Here is a 21,672-nt window from a genome sequence, read left to right on the forward strand (position 1 = left end):
CTGGTGTGCAGTAGTCACTGTGGTGAGCAGCAAATGGCGGACTCTGTGGCAGAGGATGTTACAGGGAATTCAAATGCTATGGTTCTATTGTTAATATCACATTGGTGAAAAGAAGACAGGTATTGAACTTCACCAGCTTCACCCAATTCTTCCTAGTGGACAAATGTCATATTTTAATCTGCTCATTCAGATGTGTGCGGATGCCTTCTCCACATTCCAAGTCCGTGAAGAGCACTGTCTGTTTCTTTTCTTTGCACTGCACCAGTATATTTCAAACACGGTCCTTTGCATTGGTTGAAATGCAGTTCCTTGCAGCCGTGGTGCATTTTTATCCATATTTGGTCTATTTGTTGATCAGTCACTACCTTCCATCAAAGTACATTCATAGCTTGCAGTGGATTCTGCACACTGTACTCCTGGTTTTCCATGAACAAAGATCTCTTTTGCTTCTAATGATGTTCAAGACTGAATTGATTTGAGTTGTTTTGGGCTTAATGCAAGTATAACACCTGCAACAGGAACTACTTGCCCCAGTAGATGAAACAAGGCCCCAAAGAGGGGCATTCAATAACACACACTGTCACTGGAGCAACTTAAGTACAAAGAAGATCAGTCACACCAGAAAATACAAAAATAGAAATAATTGTATTAATTTTTAACAATTATTTCGAATAAATATAATACTTCACAGGATATAGATCAATACATTTCAAAGTATCCATTCCCAGACTCCTCTATGATACTACACATTCAATCCTTCACGTATTACTAACACTCAACTCCATACCTCAGTCACACAATTCACCACATTCACAAATGCAAGAAGGATGGAGAGAACGCCACAGGAAGATCATGAGACAGAGTGGTACAGCTCACCTTGAAAAAAGGGGGTAGGGGTAGATAACATCCTGCTACCCCTTCGCGAAAGACGCCAACGCGCGTTTCGGTGTGTTGCCCCTGTCGGGGCTACAACTTCATCAGGGTAAAAAGGGAACAATAAAATACAAAGAGTGGGGGGGGGGGGTGGCGGGCCGACAAGCAGAATTCCAAAGGACGAGGAGATAGTAATCCGCCAGGCTTGACAAACAGGATAAGAGACACTGGGGAGCTAACCTCACTTGATATCGGAGAGGAATGCTCTGCTCAAGGAGACAGATAAATTCTACAGATTTCTACGTTAGGCACCATCCAGAGAGTGGATGTCTTTAAAGGGCCGGAGAGCACAAATATTAACTCTGAGATCCACGGCTTTCAAGGATGTAAGTATTAGGTTTCCCCAATCCACAGATTCTCGGCAATAACGAATCCACGAAGCGGCACAAAAGGTTAGGCTCCTCGCATGGCGTCTCAAAAGCGGCGGCAAGTATATTCTTATGTATTCTTGTATCATATAGGAAACCATCTACCATGTCTGCCACTTTTTTCTTTTTTTCCTGGGTGACAAGAGATTGGTTGGTGGCTGAATTGCAGTGGTTGCACTAAAGTGACACATATAAGAGATCTAGCCTTGTATCTGCCATCAGACATTTGGAAGAAAAGGAACCAGCTGTTAGTGTCTATAGTGGGGCACTGCTTCTAGTGTTGTCCTCAACACCTTTACAGAAAAGCTTCTCTTGGACCAGCAGGTCCGCAACTCTTCTGGTCTACTAGTGCCTTGAACATAAGGTCGGTGACCAAGGGGAGGAGGGGGCTTGTGGCAAGTATATTATTATGTAGTCCTGTGTCATAAAGGGTACCATCTACCACGTCCAGTACAGGGCTGCCACTTTTTTTCTGTGCAGAGATTGCTTGGTGACTGAATTGCAGGGAACTACTAAGCAGGGTTTTCTAAAGTCGGTCCTGGAGGGCTGGATCCATGCCAAATTTTAAGATAACTCCATTTATCTAAATGGGGATATGCAAAAAATCTGGCATGGATCAGGCCTTCCAGTATCGACTTTAGAGAACCCTGCTTTAAAGTGACTCAAATATAAGAGATCTAGCCTTTCATCTGCCATCACACATTTGGAATGAAAGGAAACTGCTGTTAGTGTCTTTAGTGACAGCACTGCATCTGGCGATGGCCCAAAGGCCTTTTCAGAAAACCTTCTCAGGGACCAGCAGGTCCCCAACTCTTCAGGTCCATGGGGGCCTTAAACATAAAGTCAGTGATCAAGGGGGTGAGGGGCAACTTCTCCACATTAGTGTGTTTGCACTCAGGGCAATAAATCTTACCATGAAATATTACCAGCAGTAAGTCTGAGATACATTTCTCCAATTGCACAGTTTTCGGAATTGGCTGTAAAGCCAGAGCAACTCTGGTTGCTGCTCATCTGGCATTGGTGAAGGAATTGGAGGCTTACATTCTGAGTTGACTGTACCATGTTTGAGGCGATATCCTCCTAGTGCGTCCCACTAAACTGTTCTTTGCAAAATGTGCCCTCGATGACCTGCTTGAATGGTCAAAGGAAACACTTTGAGGAAAACGTGCCCTCATTAACTGTATTGTTCTAATTTATTGTATGTCTATTACGCTCCACTCACCCCTTCCCCCATCAGTCCCTATAGGCCAGTCCCAATAAGAAAGGGCATGATGGCACCCCTGTCCCATTGCTTATCTTTTTACTTGTTGCCTTTTTACTTTTTCAGGCACAAGACTAACTTCTGCACAATTGTTTTGGTGCTTCAACAAGCTTGACCTTTCCAGGTTCTCAGTCTCTTCAAAGAGAGGAACATGACATTATTGTGTCACGTATACAGTTCAAGGAGGTTGATACGTAAACATTATTGTAACAAGTGCTTGAATGAAGCCAGTGTTTTATTGTGAGGTACATCTCCGGATAAGAAATGTTTGGATTAACAATAAGGGGCAGTTGAAGCAAGCCTGAAATGTTTTGAATGCATACTTAGTCCTGGAGTGTCATGCATATCCTGGTATATCAAACTGATACCTCAGGGTATATGGAATGCCACCATTCCCTGTTCTTCCTAGAACACTTTTTCCTTGTTGTAGATGTCAGGCCTCAATATCTCGTTGCTGAGTTAAGGTTCCACTTGAACTGCAAGACTAACTTTTGCGTTTGTTAAATTTTTTTCTTTCTTGAAAGGTGATATTGCCTTCATTATATAAGTTATGTGACAAGTTCATAAAGGTAGTGTCACTGTTTAATGCTGTTTTTAGGGGTTAATTTTATGAGCCTTTAAACTAAATTAGATGACACGTGTAGACCCTTAGAAGCTGAGCCTGTACATGTCAAAATGTCTGAACTTGAATTAAAACAAGACTATGCAGACCTATGTACTTTAATTACTTTTCTTGAGAACCTTTAGTTAGACCCATAAATCTTGAATAGCTCAAGCTTAGGGTTTCATCATTTCTAAGATTACTTTGTGTGAGAACATCAATTTTACAAAACCCTTTACTTTTTGGGTTGTGCCATAGTAAGCTTCTGTGTTGCAGATGTTGGCACACTTGCTTTGATGGTTATTGTTTTTTTTTAGCTGACAAAGTTTCCCTTCTGCAGTGGCTTAAAGTCTAAATAGATATTGGCTATATGTTTGGACAACATGTTAACTTTCTCCTCTAAAGAAAGTTTACACTGGTACTGTTTTTTTGGTCGAAGGCTATCATACAGCATAGCCGTCTGGTTGCAAAAATATATTTGATGGAGACTTCAGGCCGTAGATTCCTTACCTTAGATTTATTCCCAAACATCAGACTGCATCCGGAATCTTTTCATGAGTAGTACCCCTGCGCGCTTGTAGGTTCTGTCGTTCAGCTCCGTGTGGCATTGTTGGCGTCGTCTGTGCCAGAATTGACGTTCATGGACCCTATATAGTTGGCACGCTGACTTTTCTTTCTGCACCAGCAAGCGCAGACCCAGGAAGAGCTTAACCCTAAGTCACTTTTTGACTAGGTTTTTCAATGTTTTGTCAGTCTTTTTGAGATTTACCTCCTGCTGTGGCAGAAATGTCATAAAATAAGGCTGGCTTCAACCCATACGGTGCCTGTCACTGACAGATGGGGTGACTGACCCACATCTTATATGCCTCTAGTGCCTTGAACAGGACCACGACCCGAAGGCCTGCTAGACTACCATGCCATGCACCTGAAGGCCTTGAGGGAGCGATCCCTCAAGCTTTTTGGCAGCTCGATGTGCAACGCTATGATGATCCAGGTCAGGGTTAAGATAAAAGTCCAGGGAGCTGTCTTGGAGCTCGCGGTCGTCGTCACACTCACCTCTTCGAGCCACTTCGAGCCACTCGGGTAAGTCTGAGTCTCACAAGAAGAAAAGAAGTTGAAGCGTGCTTCGGCTTCACCTTGTCCATCTGCCAACAAGACGAAGTGGCTTTGCTGCTCGAGGCCAGCTTCGAGGCCAGCTTCCACAGTTAAGCCAGCGCCGGGAACTGGGGTGACCCCCGCCCAATTGAAAGAATTTTATAAGGCCATGTCCCTCATCTTTGGTCGGCCCGTTCCCTTTGGCATGCCTTCTGGCCCCGCAGGTTCGGGAGGGGTCTCTATTGAATGAACCTTGGGGCACCAAGTATCCACAAATGGTTCGGGATCAGCATCGTTCGTACCACCTAGACCTTCCCCGATGCGGACGCTCCCGGCACCAGTGCTCCAGGCACTACCATCCCCATTCTCATACCGTCACAGAACTGAAGAGGTACCGTCCAGCTCCAGCACTGACTGCAGCCATGCTTTCCAGGCCAGAGACTGAGCCCTAGGTTCGCTGGACCCTGAGTAATACCAGCCTTATGAGGAACAAATGGACTGATGTGAGGATCTGGGTAAAGCCAGTGGATTGGATACTTCTCCAGTTACTGGCATGGTTTCTCCCCCTACCATGGCTATGGAGGAGGGAGCATCCTTTGTAATGGCTGTGCGGAGGGCAGCAAGGTCCTGGACCTTGGCTTGCCCTCAGTGGCAGTCAAGACTAATGTCTTGACAGAAGTGCTTGAGCCAGGAGGTGTCCCCATCCGAACTGCTTCTACTTTTCAGTGAGGCACTTGATGATGTCCTGCTTGGCACTTGGTCGAAGCCCAACACATGGGCTCCTGTGAACAGGACTACTTCCCGCCGCCACCGCCCGCTCCAATTGACCCAAATTTCCTCACCCAACACCCTACCCCGGAGATCTTGGTGGGCCAAGCCTCAATGTCCCATGTAAATCCTGGGGCATTTCTTACTGCTCCCCCGACAGGGAATCCAAGAGGCTGGACAATCTTCGGGAGAAGATGTTTTCTTTCACCAGCCTGGCACAGCGGCCTGTGAACACTGTGTTCCTTTTGGGGCGCTATTGCCATGCTTTGTGGGATATAGGTGCACAGGTGCTGCTAACGGTCCCGGAGGAGGCTCTGGCTGTGCTCTCCCAGGCTGTTGTTGATTGGAGGGATGCCACTAAGTTCAACATCTGCTCTGGACTAGACACCACTGACTCACTAGGCAGAGCGATTTTGTCAACAGTGGCCCTGTGACGCCACACTTGATTGAGAACTACTGGCTTTTCAGGGTATGTCCAGTCCTCACTCATGGACACCCCCTTTGATGGCTCCCGTCTCTTCAGAGACACAGCCGATTTGGCGCTGGAGTGCTTTAAGGACAGCAGGGCTATGACCTGGTCCTTGGGCCTTTCTATGGCCCCTAGTGACCCTCAGTCCACCTTTTACTCCTTTCGTGGCCACGAAAGGGGTTTACAACAGCATCTTTACCCGTCCCTCCACCACATCAGCGAAACCTGCTACTTTCCGGTGCCCACCAAAAAAAAACCTTCGCACAAGAGCTTCCTTTCTTCTGAACGTGGTTACTCCATTTCACGTAGGCCAAACTGTCACTCTGCCTACTTTTTACGCTCCACCTCATCCCTCCAAGGAAGAGGAGGGACTTCACCCTCTGGACCCAAAAAGAGCGCTGTTGTTCTACCTTAACTGTACGAAAAAGTTCAAAAGGAACGACCAACTCTTTGTATTGTATGTCAGAGCATAGAAAGGACAGCCGGTGCAGAAGAGGGCCAGCTCACAATGGATCATACCCTGCATCAAAATCTGCTACACTTTGGCTAATAAGCAAACCCCTGAGGGTATGCTTGTTTATTCCATCAGAGTCAAAGCTGCAACCACTGTGTTAGCTCGTGGAGTTCCGGTCCTGGACTTCTAGTAGGCAGCAACGTGGGCGTTCCTGTACACGTGTACCAAACACTACTGTCTGGGCAGTCAGGTCCGTAGAGATGAGCACTCTGCCCGTTTGGTCCTGCAGGACTTCTTCGTGTAAAATTGGCCTGCTCACCCACTTACAGGAAGATTTTGCTTGGGTATCTATTCAAAGGTAAGGAATCTGCGGCTAGAAGTCTCATCAGATGAACAAGTTACTTACCTTCGGGAACGCCTTACCTGGTCAAGACTCTAGCCACAGATTCCTTACGACTCACCCAAACTCCCCACTCTGCGAACAGATTTCTAGGACCAGGGCTTTCCTCCTTTCAGGGCCCTAGTTTTCCACACCAGTGGTCTGTGTACTTTGGTTTCTGTGCTTTTTCCACTGCTGTGGCTCTACTTTATATTTACTAATCCATGTCGGATTGGTAAATAAATAAAAAAGTGCACCTTATTTTGTTGGTGCACGCATGCGAGTTGGCACACGCCTACAAAATTGATGCTGTGGCCACACCATAGCCCTTTAGTAAAAAAAATATTTACCAATCCATCTCAAATAGGTAAATAAAAAGAAAATAATGCCCACCTCATTTTATAGGCACTCCCCTTGTCGAAAAGCGTTTGTCAGTAGTGGCTGCACTGATGTATTATCAATAAATCTGGAATTTCAAATCCTGCGAGTTTCCTGTATCGTCCTTCGACTGTATCTTGAATAGTTGCGCGAGTCCGTCCTCGCGAACTGTGGCACCCACTGCGTGGAGAGCGGCGATTCTGAGACAGAGACCGCTATGGAAGTGATATATATATATATGTATGTATATATATATTACCTACTGGCGGTCGCCAGGAGGTATATATAGTTAGGATTTTTTTCCTATGGGATTTCTGAAAATTCTATGTGGAATAACTTTGGCGTTTGTGGACGGAATTGGCTGAAATTTTCAGGAAAACGGCACATTTTGTTTCTGAGCGTCCCCATAAAGTTTGGGGGGGTTTCGTGAAGTGGGGGCCAAAAAAAAGGGGGGTCCCAAAACGTGTTTTTAACATTGAGTTTTCCATAGGGCGGTTGGACTCACTTTTAGCTCGAACGGATGAATGGAATTACACAAAACTTGGCAAAATTGTAGACATGGTTTGCCCAACGTGCCTTTGCTATGTCTCAATATATGTGCTCCAGTGGATTTTGAGAAATTAACGTTTTTAAAAACAGATATATCTGTGACAGCGCTCCGGTTAGCGCCCCGGTTCGCGTACCTGACGTGTAACGGAACTTCGCGAAGCGAAGCTGATTGGCTGTCGGGTGTCTGTCAACATTCGAAACAGTCCGGAGCGGCCGCCATCTTGTGTCTCGGTAGGATCGAGACACAAGATGTGGCAAAAACAAAGGGGGAAATGAGCATAAGGGGGCAGAGTACATCCTCCCTGATCCCCTAGGTTTGATGAGGGGGCTTTAAAAGGGCCTCGCGGCGTTAAAAAATAATAATTTTTATATCTGTTTTTTTTGCGGGGGGAGCGCTCGGTACGCAAACCGGGAAGCGGTCCGGGAAGCGTAATATTGGGAAAATAGGATGAAAGAATGTTCAAATATTGTATGTTTATTGATTGTTCTTTTTGTTTTTTTTTACTTATTTTATTTAAGTACCAACATGTAGGTACCAATGCAGAGTCTAAAAGTAAAAATACATTGTTTCCTTTGTAGATATCTTGCATGTTGTTTCAGAAGTTATTGTGGTATATGGAATTCATAGTGTAGTCTGTCAGGAAAGCAGAAACACCATGGAGGCAGGACATGATAAAGACATGTTAAATACACATTGGAGATGATATAGTGGAAGAAAGGAAGTAACTATGAGCAAACTTAAAGTTGCACAGTATATTTAAAGTCTAATTTTACATTATAATCAATGTGCTACTAGTTTAAAAAATACATATAAAAATGAATAATGTCTCAAACAATTTTTGAATTATTATATATAAATTTATTTTTCTGATTTGTTTTCAAAATTAAAAAGAACTTCTAATAATTCTTTGTCAGAATTTGTCTCATTTTCAATTAAGAAATCCACAGATTCAACACATTGCAGAAGTTCTATGTCCATTGATTCATCAAAGAATTCTGATTCATTTTCTGTATCTTGGTTGCATTCTGCAACAATTTCCACGTTATTTTTTTTCTCTCCTTCCATTTTTGTGCTGTAAAATGAATTTTAAAAAAATATATCAGTACGGATAGGGCACTGTTGGGTTTAAGTACAGACAGGTAGTTTGGTTTTTTAAACAGTGATTTTTTCTTTGGGCAGTGTATGGTATCAGACTGGAAGTAGAAATATCAAAAAATGTATATGATAAAGTCTAAGTCAATTCTTAATTATACAAGACAAGCCTAACTCCATCCATAACTAAAACAGAGAAGTCTATCTTATTCTATAAGTATTACAGAGGGATAGTATATAACTGTCAGAAAATGTTTTCCTAATTAACTTAAAGTACAGAACATACTTCAGTTTTTAAAATAACATCTTACCTTTCAAATAGAAGTTTAAGTTCTCAGTTCAAATGCACTTGATATGTACTTCAAGAAGTAGTAGTCAAAATGGCTGTGTTTCTCTCTCTTTCTTTATATATATTTTCAGGTACATAACCAATCAAATGTCATGAAATAATAGAAGATATTGAAAGTAGCATTTTGATTGGCTGTCAATTCTAACACTTCATAAGTGTTTTGGTTAGGTAAATTACCTCAGGATATTTAGTCAGGCTTACAGCATAATTTTCTCAATGGAATTCCATCAAATTTGGGGAAATGGTAGGGACTGCTATGTAGTAGGGGCTATTCTATATTTGATGAAAGTGTCTGTAGTGGTTTTTCTGTAAATTACTTTCCCACCTTTTTTTATCGAGCGCTTACCGGTGCGCTCCCCGGTACGCGAACCGGCAGCGTTACGGGAGTCCTCCATTTTGTGTGTTGGTAGAATTGAGACACAAGATGGAGGGGAAACAATGTTCGGAATGGGTAGAAGGGGGCACGGTAGACACTTTGTGACCCTATAGGTTTTCGGAGGGGGGATTAGGATGCTGATACATGCAAAAATAAAATTTAAAAATTTCGGGAGGGGAGCGCCCGGTACGCGCACCAGTTAGCGAACCGGGGAGCGTACTTTGGTGGAAAAAAAAAAGTAAGAAAAAGATAAACTTTTTGAATAATCAGAGGTAGGGTAGCTCTGAAAAGAGCTATTGGGTTCTGTCGCTAATTTAGGTACCTACAAGTTTGTTCCAATGCACACTTTTAAATAAAGGACGAATATTCTATTCCCTTCATCAGGGAAGTGCACACCATCTCTTCTGTAGATGTCTTGAATGTTGTAACGCAATAATATTTACTATTAAAAAACCATTGAAATTCACTGAAAAAACCATAGGTTATAGACCATATATAGTTAGGAATTAGCATTTACAAAACCATAAAAATTCACTGAAAAAACCATAGGTTATAGACCATATATAGTTAGGGATTAGCATTTACAAAACCTTATTTTACTCGCACAAAACCATTGAAATTCGCATATATAGTTAGTTGCACTAACTATATATCGCGCACCCGCAATCCACTGCTGATGATGTCACATATTACATCATTCATGACATGGTCAGTGACATCACTGATGACATCACTGATGACATCTCAAATGACATCACTGATGACATCTCATTTGACATTACTCATCACATCACTGATAATATCATTCATGTGATAATACGATGAACCTCTTCAGATTGTAATATAACCTTAGATACAATCAGTGTAAACAGACACTCAGACTGTCACTCATCCATGGACTTACTCACACACCTAGTCAGTCATGCAAAAAATTAATCACACCTCCATTTCCTCAACTATACAGTTATACACACCTGACTTTTTCAAACATATACTAACACATAGTTAGTCTCTTATACAATCCCTGATACAAGTTTACAATGATCCATACAGCCACTCACACATTCACTGGCTCTTATGCACAGTTATTTATATATGTCAACTCTCACATGTACTGTGTTTTACATATTTACTTACTTTGACATGTAGCACTAAGATATCCATTCACTCACCAATACACTCATGCACACAGTCAACCGCCCATACAGCTAATTCCACATGCACTTTTGAACCCATACATCTAGTGAATCAACTGCTCACACATCTATGCACAGAGTCACACACCTCCCAGCCACCCATACACACACACACTCAGTCTCCCCTACAAATACTTGGGCAACCAATCAATAACCCATATAGTTACTCATATAGCTACTGATCAACACATGCAGCACTTTACAGAACAACAGACATAATGATGCACAAATTAAGACAGTTTAGTCACTAACCCATGCACTCAGTGAGACACATTTAATCACTCACTCATACAGTCAGTCATGCACCTACTAAATCCTTCATCCAGACACTTATACATCCACTCATTCTTCAATATGTAAGACATATTTTAACTTTACAGAAACATACAGTCACTGGATGTTGTCATCAGTGATGTCATCAGTGATGTCACTGACCATGTCATGAATGATGTAATATGTGACATCATCAGCAGTGGATTGCGGGTGCGCGATATATAGTTAGTGCAACTAACTATATATGCGAATTTCAATGGTTTTGTGCGAGTAAAATAATGTTTTGTAAATGCTAATCCCTAACTATATATGGTCTATAACCTATGGTTTTTTCAGTGAATTTTTATGGTTTTGTAAATGCTAATTCCTAACTATATATGGTCTATAACCTATGGTTTTTTCAGTGAATATATATATATATATATTACACACACTCCATAGCGGTCTCTGCTCAGGTGGTCCCACATGGATATTAACATATTTAAACGTTATCCGCTAATCGAATTAGCATTTAAAAAACCTTGCGAATTCGCTAAAAAAAAAAAACATAGGTTTCAGGCCTTATATAGTTAGGAATTAGCATTAAGAAAACCTTGCAAATTCACTGAAAAAAACATAGGTTATTCCTAACTGTATAAGGCCTGAAACCTATGTTTTTTTCAGTGCATTCGCAAGGTTTTTTAAATGCTAATTCTATTAGCGTATAACATTTAAATATGTTAATATCCTTGTTGGGACCACCTGAGCAGCCCTAGGGGGTCAGGTTTTTCTACCCTGCCCCCTTTTTGCATTCTACACGTTTGTTTTTCTGCTTCTTTTGTGCCTCGGTCTACCTAGCACAAGATGACAGCCAATGAGCATGCTGCTTTCCTGTGAAAAGCAAGCTGATTGGCTGCCACCGTCTGTCAACACTCAAAACCAGGAAGTGTTGGCCGCCATCTTGTGCCTCGGTAGAACCAACGCACAAGAAAGCAGTGAAACAAAGGTGCAAAACACACAAAGGGGGCAGTGTAGAAGTGTGGCTCAGGGGTTAGAGGCGGCAGACCTGGAGCTTGAGTTCGGCCCTGGACCAGGGTTCAATTCCCCGTCTCGGCGGGTCTTGGGCTCAATAATTCCACGGACTCGTTAATTCTCGCTCCGGTGCCTTCTCGACTCACGGGTTCACACTCTGCGACTCTGGGCAATAGCTTGCTTAATCTCCACATCGGCCCCTCGTGGTGGGATGCCTGGCTTTCACCTTGTGGATACCCTGCCAGGGTTATCTCACAGGGGAATACCAGGACGGGTTCCCTAAGCAAGCGCGGAGATGCCCCAGGGTAAGTCATGCGCTATATAAGCTTCATACATTTACATTTACCTGACCCCCTAGGCCTGCTCAGGGGGTCCCACAAGGACCCCCCAGGCCCCAAAACATTTTTTTTTCTGGTTTTCCCCGTGGTACGCTCAGGGTACGCATACCTGTAAGCGTACATGGGAACGCACCCAGCGCTTACCCCGCGAAAATTAAAAAAAATATATAGTTTTTTTGCACCACAGGGTCCTTCTAGGCCCCCCTCAGAAAACCTAGGGGGTCAGGGGGTGTCTACCCTGCCCCCTTATAATCATTTCCCCCTTTTTATTTTCACCTCTTGTGTCTCGATTCTACCGAGACACAAGATGACGGACTCTCCGGACTGTTTAGAATGTTGACAGACACCCGAGAGCCAATCAGCTTTCCGCTCGCGCACTTCCGTGGCGCGCCGGGTGCGCTCCCCGGTACGCGTACCCGTAAGCGCTGGAAGCGCGCATATAGATATATATGTGTTTTTTAACCTAATGTTCGTAAAAACCACTGGAGCAATTTTCACCAAATATAGGAAAGGCACTTCTGCGTACCAGTCCCTACAATTTTGCAAAGTTTGGTGTAATTCCGTTCAGCAGTTTGGGCTGTAGCCTTGTCTATTCGTCCTATAGAAATTAACATGGGGAAAACACATTTTGGGACCCCCCTTTTTTCTCGGCCCCCGCATGACGAATCCCCCCGAAACCTCTAGGGAAGGAGCGGAGCGGAGCTGGCCTAAATTTTGGAAAATTACACGCAAATTCCTCAACCGGCGCCAAAGTTATTCCCAATAGAATGTTGCGGATTTCCTATGGTAGCTAGGTCCTAACTATATATACCTACTGGCTATCACCAGTAGGTAATATATATACATACACACATGTATACATTTGATGGCTAAATACCCTTGGCAAAACCAATAGGGCTCATTGCCAGTGCTTCTTGTATCAGTCTTCCTATTTGTGTGATCACATGGCACTAAGTGGTGTGATAAGTGTGACATCCCGTTCTGAGTCCATATACTATAAATGGGACCAGGAACTTATTATGGCTATATCGTTTGAGCCACCTAATATATTTCAAAAGTTTGTAAGGTTATCTAGTGTGTGATGTATGAGATGCACTGTTATAGGATAGTTTGCCACATCTTGTACTCTTAATAAAATGTATAATTCAAAGATCCCAAAGTACTCTTGTCAGTAAATGAAGGAAGGATTGTGGTCTACGTTTGCAGGAGAAGTGATGGATTTCTTTATAATAGTATACTTACTCCAACATGATCATATTGAATCTTGGATTTTGCAGTGTGAACCATTTCTGGATTCACATTCTGTGCATCTAGTGGTTGGGTACGGAATTGTCTTTTTTTTTAATTTTTTGGTCGCTGTTGACCACCATATGGTGCCAGGTACGTCCCCTGTGTGACATCAGACGGTATCCTGGAGGTCGACGTGTGTGGTGGCCATCTTCAGATTCTTTTTTCCGCCGTTGGGTCTGGAAGCAAGACGGGAAGCTCCGAAGAGAAAGTTTGCATTTTCCCGAAAAAACTTCAAAAGATTATCATCGAAAGATCATCTAAGTATAATCGATCAACCGACATCGTAGCCGAAGGAAGGAGCAGAGTGTGCGTTTGAACACCAGAGAACCACTCCGGTCTACAACTGGCGAGGTAGGGGTCATGGAGAATACCCCTTTCAAATTCTGCCCTAAGTGCCACCACAAATATGCACAAAGCGACCCACACGACATGTGCAACCTCTGCCTGCCCGGAGATCATCAGGACGTAAGACTGTGAGTCCTGCGCAGCTTTCCCGACGAAGACGCTCAGGACACGCCAAAACCAAAGAAAGGCCCACAACGCCACAATGTCGCAGTCAACGAAGAACCTTCCTTGAGGGAGCTGGGTTTCTCTAACGACGAGGAAGAACATGGAGTGCCAGCAGAGTCGACACACAAAGGATCAGTCTTCGATATTCCAGAAGGGAAGGTAAGACACCATAAAGATCCGTTGAAACCGAAGGGCCACAATCATAAGGCGCCCAAGGCAGCCCCGACGCCGATCAAAAAGGCGAGCCGCGATTAAAAGAACTTCAAGGACTCCATCCAAAGGTTGCCGAAGAGGGAAAATCGCCAAAGGCACCAAAGCCAAGGGTCGACAAGAAACCCGCAAAAAAGGGCTCTCCACCGCCGAAGACTAACGTCGACGCCGGGAAGAAAAAAAAGTCCCCGGCCTCCGACGCCGATAGGGCCCCAGAGGTCGAAAGGAAAAGGAGAAGACTCGAGAAGGAGATGGCTATGCTCATACAAAAGAAAAAGGAATTTGACGCCTCACTAAAGGATTTTTTGACATGGCCACCAACAGTGGGATGAAATAGAAGAGCTGCTGAACAAACTCCCAGAGGAGGACAAAAAGAGGGCAAAATCCATTGTACACGAAGGGAAAAATGTGGCTAACACCTGCCTAGGTGCAGCAGATACTGCAAGCAGGCAATTGTGCACAGGACCATCCTCATAATTTCTGGCTTTAAACAAGAAGTGCAGACATCAATCATCAACAGACCATTGAACGGAGAAGCTGTATGGCAAGGAAGTGCATGAATCCCTTCAGCAAATTAAAAAGGACAATGAAACATCAAGGGCAATGGGGGCCCTACAGCAAAGAGGTTCTTTTAAAAGAGGAGGCTTCTCTAACAGAAAACCCACAGGTAGAGGCAGCTTTGCTCAAGGATAGCAGATGCTACAACAATCTCAGGGACAGAACCCAACCCAACAGATGGGTCAATAGTATCGCTACCAAGGTTGGCAATAACAGCAGAAGCAGCCCTTTCGAGGAAGAGGGAATGGCAGAGGAAGAGGCCAATCCTCCGGAGGAAACGGATCTAACTGACTTAATCACGGAAAAGGACCCACACAAGACAATAGTTGGGGGAGAATATTCTTTTTACACAGACAATGGAAAAGGATCACAAGAGACAATTGGAAATTAAATTTGATACAATGCAAATATTGCCTAGAGGTCACAAAGACCCCACCTGCAAATCCACCCAAAACAAGAAAATTAACCAGATCAGAACAAACACTGCTAAAAGCAGAAATCAAAGAACTATACCTAAAACAGGCAATAGAAAAGGTACCAACACAAGAATGGTACAAAGGAAACTACTCTCCATACTTCCTAGTACCCAAACAGGACCAGTCATGGACGTAAGATATATAAACAAGTTCATACTAACATAACACTACAAGATGTGTACCCTTCAAGAAATAATCCATCAAATGGGGGATTATTTGGCAACAATAGACCCCAAGGACGCCTACTTACATATCCCTATAAACAAAAGGCACAGAAAGTACCTAAGATTCCTGCACAACGGAACACAATACCACTTCAAGGTACTCCCGTTCGGCATAAAATCTGCTTCAGGTGTGTTCACAAAGTGTCTAGCTGCAGTGGCGCCACAACTGAGAAGAGAGAAAATTCACATCTACCCCTACTTAGACGACCTGCTAATAAGGGGTCGCTCGAAACAATCATGTCCAAAAAACAATACAAACACTACAAATCCTGGGTTTCTCAATAAACCACAAGAAATCTTATACAACACCAGAAAGAGAAAAAACCTTCCTGGGAGTAAGACTGAACACATCAAACGCCAAGGCTTTTGCCACATAAACCAGGATGCAAGCTATCCATCACAAAACAGCCCTCTGCCAGAGGGGTCAGTCTCTGACAGTGAGGAAAGTAATGAAACTAATGGGCATGATGGCATCATGTATCCCACTTGTCCCTCACACTCGCATACACATGCGCCCATTTAAAGAATGGCTCACAAACAGCTGTTCACAAGCCACAGGAAGTTGGGAGGATCTAGTGGTTGTTACACAAAGGGTGCAAGCAGAGATACAATGGTGGGCATCCAACAACATAGCACAGGAGAGACCTTTCAGGGACCCAACTCAATCTGTGACCGTCACCATGGATGCATCCCTCAACGGTTGAGGTGCACATTTCGACCAGCTGAAAGTTCATGGTCAGTGAAGCAAACAGGACTCCACAAAGCACATACATTTTTTGGAAATGAAAACCGTTTGTCTGGCACTCAAGGCATTCCAGAAACATATTCAGGGGGAAACCATATTAATACAAACAAACAATACAACTACAATGTTCTACCTGAACAAACAGGGTGGAACAAGGTCCTTTCCCCTGAGCAAACTTGCACAGGAAATCTGGCATTGGGCGAGACCCAAAAAAAAACAATCTACAGACAGTACATCTACCATGGGTAGAAAACATTACAGCAGATCAACTGAGCAGACAAAACAACTGCTCCCACGAATGGGAGTTGAAACAGGCAACAGTACAGTATCTATTCAACATTTGGGGAACACCAGTGTTGGACCCTTTTGCAACAATACAGAACAAGAAATGTCAATGCTTTGCCTCGAGGTTTCCACACCACCTGTCAAAGGGAAATGAACCAAAGGAACCAGGAACAAATATGATTCTCATTGTTCCTCTCTTTTACACCCGGGACCAGCAACGCTACAACTAGGCACCTAGCGCCTGAATGCGTAGAATTTGGGCATCTCAATCTACCGCTGAGACCCACAGAAATACTAAAAGAAGCAAGAAAACAGTCAACACGAAAATGCTATACAGTAAAATGGAAATGGTGCACCGCTAACAACAACACTAGTTCCATCAATACACAAGAAACAGGTATTACATATCTTACTTACCTCTTGGACAGCAACATCAACTTTTCCAGCCTTAAAGTGCACCTTGCTGCCATAGTCACATACACAAGAGGAAAATCATGCAAAAGCTTTTTTACAAGACCAGTCAACAAAAGGTTCTTAGAAGGAGCAAAAAGAATACATCCAACAAGATCTGCTTCTGTACCCACATGGAGCTTAAATACAGTACTTTCTCAACTGATATCAAAACTTTTTGAGCCCATGCATGCAGCGGACCTCAAACATATTATTCTAAAGATAGCGTTTCTCATTGTTATAACATCACTATGAACTGCAAGCATTAACGATACAGGAAACCTACTTAAAAATCCGCAAGGATAAAGTAATTTTAAAGACTAACCCACAGTTCTTGCCAAAAGTAGTATCTAAGTATCACTTAAATCAGAACATTCTCCATACCCTGGATGTATGGAGGGCTTTACTGTATTATGTGCAGAAAACAGAACAAATGAAAACAAAGCAATTGTTTGTTGCTTTCGCACATACCAACACAGGATAAGCTGTCACAAAAGCAACTATTGCAAGATGGATAGTACAAGCTATCCAATTATTTTATGCCAATGCCAAAAAGGAACTAACAATGCAACCAACAGCTCACTCCACTAGAAAGAAAGGTGCAACGCTGGCATTTATGGCCAATGTAACCATTGATTCCATTAGCGCAGCAGCAACATGGGCGGCACCACACATTTTTACAAAGCATTATTGTGTGGGCATACAAATGAATAAGGAAGCTCAAACTGGACAGAGGGTGCTGCAACACCTGTTTGCATGGTCTTTCTTTCACCACAGCCTCCCAGACACGGGAGAACTCGCTACATAATCTGATGCACAGCATGTGAATCCAGAAAAGGATTCACCCTGCAAAACAAAATGCTTACTTACCAGTAGGAGTAGTTTTGCTTCTTGAAGAATTTCCTGGATTCACATGCGACCAACCTGGCCTCCCCTGTAAGGAAAACAAACAGGTGGGGAAGCAAAGGATTACATCAGTATTTTTCAAAACCATCTCTTGGATTAAAAAAAATAATAAAAACAGAAAAAGGAATCAGAAGATGGCCACCACGCACATCGACCTACAGGATACCGTCTGACATCACACAGGGAACGCACTTTGCACCAAATGATGGTCAACAGCGACCGAAAAAAAAGACAATTCCGTACCCAACCACTAGATGACGGAATGATGCACAGCATGTGAATCCAGAAAATTCTTCAAGCTACAAAACTACTGCTAAGTAGCCATTTCGTTCTGTATTGCACCAATGATAGAACAGTAGCTATATGAGCTTATTTTCCCCAGCCTGATCATTGGTGATACATGGATTCTCTTGATATGGATCAGATTATATGTACTGTTGAGCACTACTGGGCAATCAAAGCTCTATATTGAAGCCACAACGATAGTGAACCTTATTTTACTGTTACCAAATGACTGTCACTGGGATACCCAATTTCCAGTCTTTGAAAAAGCAAATTACTTTGCAGAGGTGTACGTAAAACACCTGGACTGAGTTACCTAAAACATTGTCTTGTAAAAGGTCGACACCGGACCGAAAAAGCTCTGTGCTTGTGACATAGTCATCTATTAACAGTAATCATTTCTAATATGAGGAGGGGTAGACATGCAATCCTAATTAATTGCATTGCATTATTTTAGTTTTAGTTTTATAAATATGTAACCTGATTTATAATTCTTTTCTAACAATTCTGATGGTTACGTAAAGGACGGGGGCTGTTTTTTTTGCGTAAGTAACAATTTGGTAAAGAAAGTCAGTACCCATATGCTCTTTTAACCATGTTAGTATGCTGTTTGTTAACATATTTCTTTTGATTGTCCATTTGCAGGTAATTGATAAATACCTTAATAGCACCCATGCTGCTACGCATAACGATTACACAATGACCTTGATAGATGTATTCAAGGTTGAAAAAGAGGGAGAGAAAAAGACCTTCAGAGATGATATTACAAACAGGTATGCTCATTTCCTCATGATTTCCTTGTTATATTGTACAGGGGTTTAAAAACAAAACAAAAACAATACATTCATTATGGGTCGTAATTCACATAAAGACAACTGAAAGAATGGGAAACTCGAGAGGCAAGTTGTTTGAGTCTGGTGCAGAAAAAAAAGAGTAAATGAAAACCAACAATTCTGAAGGGCAAAGTTTCTTACTTTTTAATATTTTTAAGAAAGATTCTTCTCATTTATTTGTCGCAGTATGTCGTTCATTATCAGTGCATCATAATGCACCATCCTACCATACATGGCTGTAATTCCATTCGATAGAAAAACTTAACCAATATCACATTTATCTTTCATATTTGACTTTTAATACATTATGTGATAGACTGGAACACATAATCGTACCCATTCGTGGCCCTAAAACACTTCACTGCCTGATACCCTTACCCAGCCCTGACCCCTAAAATCTCTTACTGTCTCCTTATCCGTTCCTGAACCATAAAAGCCCCTTACAAATCTGTGCCGTTTCCTATCTATAAACCACCACTGAACCCTAGAAACCCTCTTTCTGCTATGCACATTTACGCATCACTAAACCCCAAAAAACACATTAAGACCGTTACTACTCTGTACCCCGAACCCTAAAAACCCCTTTAAACCTTTGCCACCCTAAATCCTTACCCATCCAATAATCCTTTAAAAAGGCCAATGTGGTTCTTACCTGTGTGATAACATTCTGCAAGATAAAGACAGTGGGATAAAGACTGCATACACAACTTTTTGCTCTATCAGATCAGTACTCAAAACAGCAAACTGGGAAAAAAACTAATTGGTATTGAACGCACCCAAAGGAGGAAGTTACATCGTATGTAGTCTGCAGTGATCATAAAATTCAAAATATCTGTCACTGCAGAAGATGTACAGTTTAGGCAGAAGGTTCAGTGGTTGAAGGATGATCAAGGGTACATTGCACGACTTTGTGGTGCAGGCGGGTGGCTTGTCCCACCTGGCCCCTCCAGTGTTTGCACCAGGGAGTGTAGGATCGCCTGGAGAGAAGTGTCCAGATCAGAGGAACCAGAGGCTGACGCGAAGCTGCAGAGGTGAAAGGAAAGGTAGCGCAAAGGTAGATTAAAAAGTGTGACTGGAAAAGACAGGTCGTGAAAATAACAAGAGACAGACAGAAATCGACCAAGGACCAACTGTAGGCAGTGGGTATAGAGCCAGCAAAGGAAAGAGAAGACAATTAAAAAAAGAGGGAATAGGCAAGGCTGGAAGAGACTGGGGTATGAGGAGAAGAGTCATTTTTACTCACATCAGTTAAAAGGGGTAGTAAAAAGATCTGAAGAGAACAGCACAGAAGGGCTTTTGAGATGCACTGCATTAAATAACGACAATTGGCAACGTTGTTAATGAAGTATTAGCACAATAGTGTGAAACCCTGGAGAGGGAACTAGCATGAGCAGTTAAAGAGGACAATAATTGTAAAGTTGTCTCTCGAAGTTTAGTGGAAGCACTTGAGTGGAGGCGGAAGGATACACTGAAACCACCAAAAGCATTAGGTGAAAGATGATTACTTTCAAAAGTAGTATTAATTAGACAAAATGTGGCATTAACACAGACTTTTATATTTAGAAGCACAGCCACTGTACCATTTACTATAACCAGATGTCTACCCAATGTCTTTAGAGAGGCAAACAAGACTGCAGTAGCACTTACTGTTGCAGAAGTTCTGCATAGTTGTTGCTTATCACTAAAACAAAAGTCAATAATTGAACAAAAAGGCATTAAATATATATAAACAATGGTGACCCATTCTCTGAAAGCGTCTTAATTACCCATATATTTTCATTTGCCCAAGCTATGCAGTCTTTACAAGCAACACTCTGTCTTCAAATTCTGACTTGTATATCTCGAAAATGGCATTCTGATGGATTCTTCAACTTGCTGGTGGTGTTCCTTAATACAATGTATTCCATCTCCTTCAAGGTTTCAATGCCAATATGCGTCTCTCCCGGTGAGTGGCCCCAAACAGGCTACCTGTGTTAATGCCTTTGCATCCGACTACCTTTGGCGTTGCTCCCTCTGATAAGATGCATATGCACATTGTTCTGACCTGTTGGTCAGGTTCCCGGGCCCTCAGCACATGATCTCATGGACGGTGCCACCTCAGGCTCCGGATGCGGCTTCACAGAGATATCTGCACTGAACAGCTCTCCTAGGAATGCATAATGTCTTTCGGACGAGGAAGGCTGTGAAGCCTCCTTCATGATCTCTTTGGGACGGATTCTGACCCCATCAATATGGCGACCCTGGTGATTCATATGAACTTCAAGGATTGTCTTCCAGCAGCAGCACAGACACTTCCCCAGTATTAGCTATGGACTTCCCATTGGTTCAACAGCGCCTGAAGTAGTCTCTGTACATAAAGTAATTCTGAAAACTGCCAAGTCTTAGATCTTGAACTACCCACCACAGAAAATAAAACAAACTTTCTTACAGAGGTCCTTTTGCCTTTTGTTTCAACATCAGAACCCCTTCTCCCCTTTTAATTAAGCTGTTTTAGAGCCTGTTTTTGCATCATGGAAGAGACCGTCCTTACCAAAGCAGTCAAATATTTATATGTATTATAACAGTCCACCTTCTATTGACCAACATATCATAACTGGTGATCTATATTGACTGGCATATCAAAAGTGTAGTAACTCTACCCCTAAGGATTGTCATGGGGATACCAACAGCAAAACCTGTGCCTAAGGTGGTAATATGTGAGATTACCTGCAACAAAATGCCAGCCTACAAGCTTTAAAAGAGTGTATTGACAATACAGCCTTAAAGGCCTACTGACTTTTACATAGTCATTTTAAAGTAAAAAATAAGTCTGGCCTACTGCCTTTGTCATACCTTTCCATAATAAACGGGTCAGGGCTATAGTCTTCAATAGTTACTTGTCATCATAACAATTTAAGTCTTGCTTTGTTGAGCATATGCTTTCCCATAAGGTAGTACAAGCACTCTCCTCAGAAGCACACAACTTCTCCCCAATCAAATCTTTACCAGCATATAGGGCTGGGCCTGTCTGTC

General features: G+C 42.7%; 1 protein-coding gene across 2 annotated transcripts in view; it reads left to right on the forward strand.

The window, feature by feature from the left end:
* Positions 1 to 21,672, forward strand: part of PARP2 (poly(ADP-ribose) polymerase 2) — a 388,402-nt gene that overhangs the window by 266,168 nt on the left and 100,562 nt on the right. For both annotated transcript variants that reach the window (XR_015297579.1, XM_086931868.1), the window contains exon 15: positions 18,473 to 18,600. Coding sequence is in view for 1 of the 2 variants with exons in the window: in XM_086931868.1 (XP_086787994.1) it covers positions 18,473 to 18,600 (128 nt within the window). In the remaining variant the exon portion in view is untranslated. The remainder of the gene's footprint in view (positions 1 to 18,472; positions 18,601 to 21,672) is intronic.

The sequence above is a fragment of the Lissotriton vulgaris genome, chromosome 7 (assembly GCF_964263255.1).
Source record: "Lissotriton vulgaris chromosome 7, aLisVul1.2, whole genome shotgun sequence".
NCBI lineage: Eukaryota > Metazoa > Chordata > Amphibia > Caudata > Salamandridae > Lissotriton > Lissotriton vulgaris.